Genomic DNA, 3389 nt, shown 5'->3' with positions numbered 1-3389 from the left:
TCTCCTCGATCTTTGCCATCACTTCATCCGTCATTTTCACACAAGCCTGACGGACCCCACCTCGCGGCTTGGCCGTCGCAGCGTTGTTCAGGATAGCACGGCGAGCAGTATTGTAGGGTATGTCGTTGTGGATTGCAGCAAGTTTCCAATCACCACCTTCGCGGAAGACACGAAGGACGCGCTGCTTGGCTTGCTCTCGAGCGTGATCGCGCAGAGAGTTTGTGTTGACGGTGGGAGAAGGCATTGCTAAAGTCGAATTGAAAAATGAGAATATTTAACCCCTGCGTCAGTATCTGTGAGCCACTCGTTGTCTTTGTGTCAGCAGTACATGAACTTGTGCTATGGATTCGTTTTGGCGCCTAAATTTGGCGCTCTCACACAGGAGATGAGCAAGTTGGGAATAGTACTATTTTTGTCTGAGACGGTGACTTTTTTTTTGCCTCTCATCTCCTTTTTTCACATTGCCCCGGGAAATGGTGTAGTCTTCTTCATGTATTATGTATTTTTAGAGGGACCGAGCGGGCCGTATTTAAGCGAAAGTTTGGGCTGATGAGCAAAATGGGTAATCGAATGAAACTAAAAAGTTCTCCAAATGGCTACAGACGTGAATGACACATTCCCGCGCCCCATGTCGCTATCCAAGCGCTATCTATCTATGCCGCAGGAGCTCACAGGTGCATCTCTACCTCCTAAAGTGTCAGGCCACCAGCGTGGTATTGTAACGCTTTGTGTGGCGCATATTCTTCCCAGTGCTGTGAGCTCCTCGCCGCTGCCGCGGGAGTCGCTTGTTCGCGTGCGTTGGTGGGGAGAGGAGGCGCCCGGGAGTCTCTTTCGACCGAGTCTTCTATCAGGAGATGGAGAAGCTCACACGGGGCCCTCGTACTCACCTCACCGAATTATTGCAATGAAATATCCTGTAAACGTCCAGCCGGAGCAGCTTTTGGAATATTTCCACGACATGGGACACTTGACTCTGGACGTGATCGACCGAGACTCGCGGAGGAAATTCGGAGAGTGCTGGTTACCTCTAGATTTGCATAGAGACAACCAGGTGATGACAGCGGAGGAGAAACTGGTGGTTCTTAGGAGGAATAATGCGCTGTGTGAGATTGATGGAGAAAAGGGCAAAGTGGCGGGCTATTTAGCCGTGACGTTTGATGTTCAGTGGACAGAATGTGATGTAAAAAGGGAAGAAGACTTTGAATTTGTGGAGAAAGAGGAGTTTGTTACTGTAAATTGGGCGGAGGTTGTTGAAAATGAGGAGACAAGAGGGAAGTTTGAAGTGGAATCTCAAATGGTCGAGAAGAAGAAGCCGAAATATGATGAAGCGACAAAGAGAAGGAGCGTGAATGTGGAAAATCGTGACTTTCAGAGGATTCAAAAGCTTTTGGAGAAGGGGAAGGCCTTGCACCAGTCGATGGAGAGAGCTGTAATTGACGAGAAAGCTAGCAGCGAAGTGGCTGATACTGCGATAACGAAGGTTGCGGCAGATGAACAGAACAGAGAGCTACTAGCTGAAGCTGACGCACAAGCCTTGGCCTCTCAATGGGAAAAAGTGTTGACTGATGACGGACGTCTGTCAAGCTCCGAGAACGACAGTGAATTTGCCTTGTCTTCAATCAGCTCCAACTCCAGCGCAGTGCAAGAGAACCAAGTTGGTGAGTCTGGCTCCGCCTTTTCAGTTTCTGGACTTGACCGACCTCAGCAGCGAGAAGTACAACAGAGGATACAGCACCGAGAAGTGTTGAAGAACAGTATGAGCGCTTACAAATCCTTCCAGTTGGCGGTGAAACTTGAGGGCGTGTCGAATGTGAGTTTTTCCGTATTGGGTGGGAAGAGTGCTCCACTGAGATCCGATTCAGGAGGCTACGACGGTGCAAAGTTGCTAGATGGCGCCAATGTTACGCTTCGATACACAGTGCCGTCTCATTTCTCAAGGTTTTCATCTACGCCCACCAAGTTTGACCGAGCAGTCACGCGCAAACTGAGATCTTCGCGTTGGCTGGATTCGGTGCCTCTGTTGTGGGCTGACTTGAATGGAAATGTTCACATCTTTCAGTCCGAATTTGCTGATGACTCCAGAACGTTTTTTCTAAGCGGATATGTGGTACGTTGTGTGTACGACGTCCACAATGTTTAGTGCTCATTGTCACAATGTTGGTGTGTACGTGCTGCTACAGATCATTGAAACTTGGCTTCAGCCTGCGAAGAATGCCGAGCGTAGGCTTCTAGGCTTGTCAAAGGTGCCGTTGAAACAGCTAGCCGGGCTCTTCAGGTTCGTGTACAGACCTAGTCGATATGTGGTCAGCTTTGTAACATTGTGTTGTGGAAATGAACTCTCGTACTAGCTATAGCAAGGAGGACCTACTCAGTCTATTGGAGAAGTCACTTCCTTGTGCTAGTGTGGACGGCATCTTTCCCATTGAGGACCCGTTCTCTGGTAAGCTGGCTGGATATCTCCGGGCTCGAGTGTGTATTGGAACAGCAGAGCAGGTAAGAGACTGGAGTTTTTTTTGTCTGTAGCTATAGCTGGATATCTCTGCTAAGTGCTTTTGCTTTATTCGACAGCTTCTAACGTGGGCCAAAACTATTCGAGCCGTCGTTAAGCTACAAGGAATCGCTCGTGGCGTGCTGGCTCGAAAGCAGTTCCGCCACTTTGCTATCTTTCGGGTGGCTTCGACACAAAGAACGTCGGACATTCGCTCACGATTGGTAGCACTCTCAAACGCAGAGAACGGGTCCGACTCACAATCAACAGCACCAACAGTGACCACCGCAAGAGGTGGACTGGACGTGCCTGGCTTCGACAGTAAAGTCGATACGGACGAGAAGCACATGGAGTCTTCATCTGCAGATCGGGAAGGCTACAACGATGCATCGGAGAACAGACCAGCGATGCGCAAAATTCGATTTGACATTCGTGAAAGCTGGCGAGCTGTGATGCAGCAGAAGAGTAACCAGCAGCATCGTGGGTGGAGTGCTTCCCCACTTTTGGGATGCGAGATGCAGGGACAATTGGTAATTACAGGCAGCACGGGGCTACCAGGCAAAGTAAAGGGGGTGCCATTTGCACTGTGGTGGGATGCAGTGAACAGCAACTTGAACTCTTGCTTCATTCATACATTTCGAGCAAGAGGAGCGTATCTAACCGAGGAGCGTGGGGATCTGGCGTTGGTGGGGCCTCAGAGTCAGGTTCTCTTTGCATTACACGTGGAAAATGGGTTCTTTGGAACGCAGTCGCGCGAGACTATCATGGGTGAGGCGAGGCTGAATTTGTACGAATCATTTAAGAAGCGACTACCAAAGCGCCAGGACGTTGATGTCGCTATGGAGAATTTCGAAGTAGAAGAAGCGTGGACCGATGTGGATGTCCCAATTGTGTGGGAGAA

General features: G+C 49.7%; 1 protein-coding gene across 1 annotated transcript in view; it reads left to right on the top strand.

The window, feature by feature from the left end:
• Positions 1 to 655: 655 nt before the first annotated feature.
• The window catches only part of PITG_07074 (uncharacterized protein), a gene marked incomplete at both ends in the record, with an annotated part of 4855 nt that continues 2121 nt past the window's right edge, over positions 656 to 3389 (top strand). The window contains 6 exons of the mRNA XM_002904994.1: positions 656 to 1051; positions 1499 to 1810; positions 2181 to 2275; positions 2403 to 2440; positions 2768 to 3018; positions 3187 to 3342. Of these exons, the coding sequence (XP_002905040.1) occupies positions 656 to 1051; positions 1499 to 1810; positions 2181 to 2275; positions 2403 to 2440; positions 2768 to 3018; positions 3187 to 3342 (1248 nt within the window). The remainder of the gene's footprint in view (positions 1052 to 1498; positions 1811 to 2180; positions 2276 to 2402; positions 2441 to 2767; positions 3019 to 3186; positions 3343 to 3389) is intronic.

This window comes from Phytophthora infestans, genomic scaffold, assembly GCF_000142945.1.
Source record: "Phytophthora infestans T30-4 supercont1.10 genomic scaffold, whole genome shotgun sequence".
NCBI classification, from domain to species: Eukaryota; Oomycota; class Peronosporomycetes; order Peronosporales; family Peronosporaceae; genus Phytophthora; species Phytophthora infestans.
Note: the sequence above shows the minus strand (reverse complement) of the source record. Positions and strands in the feature narration are given on the sequence as shown.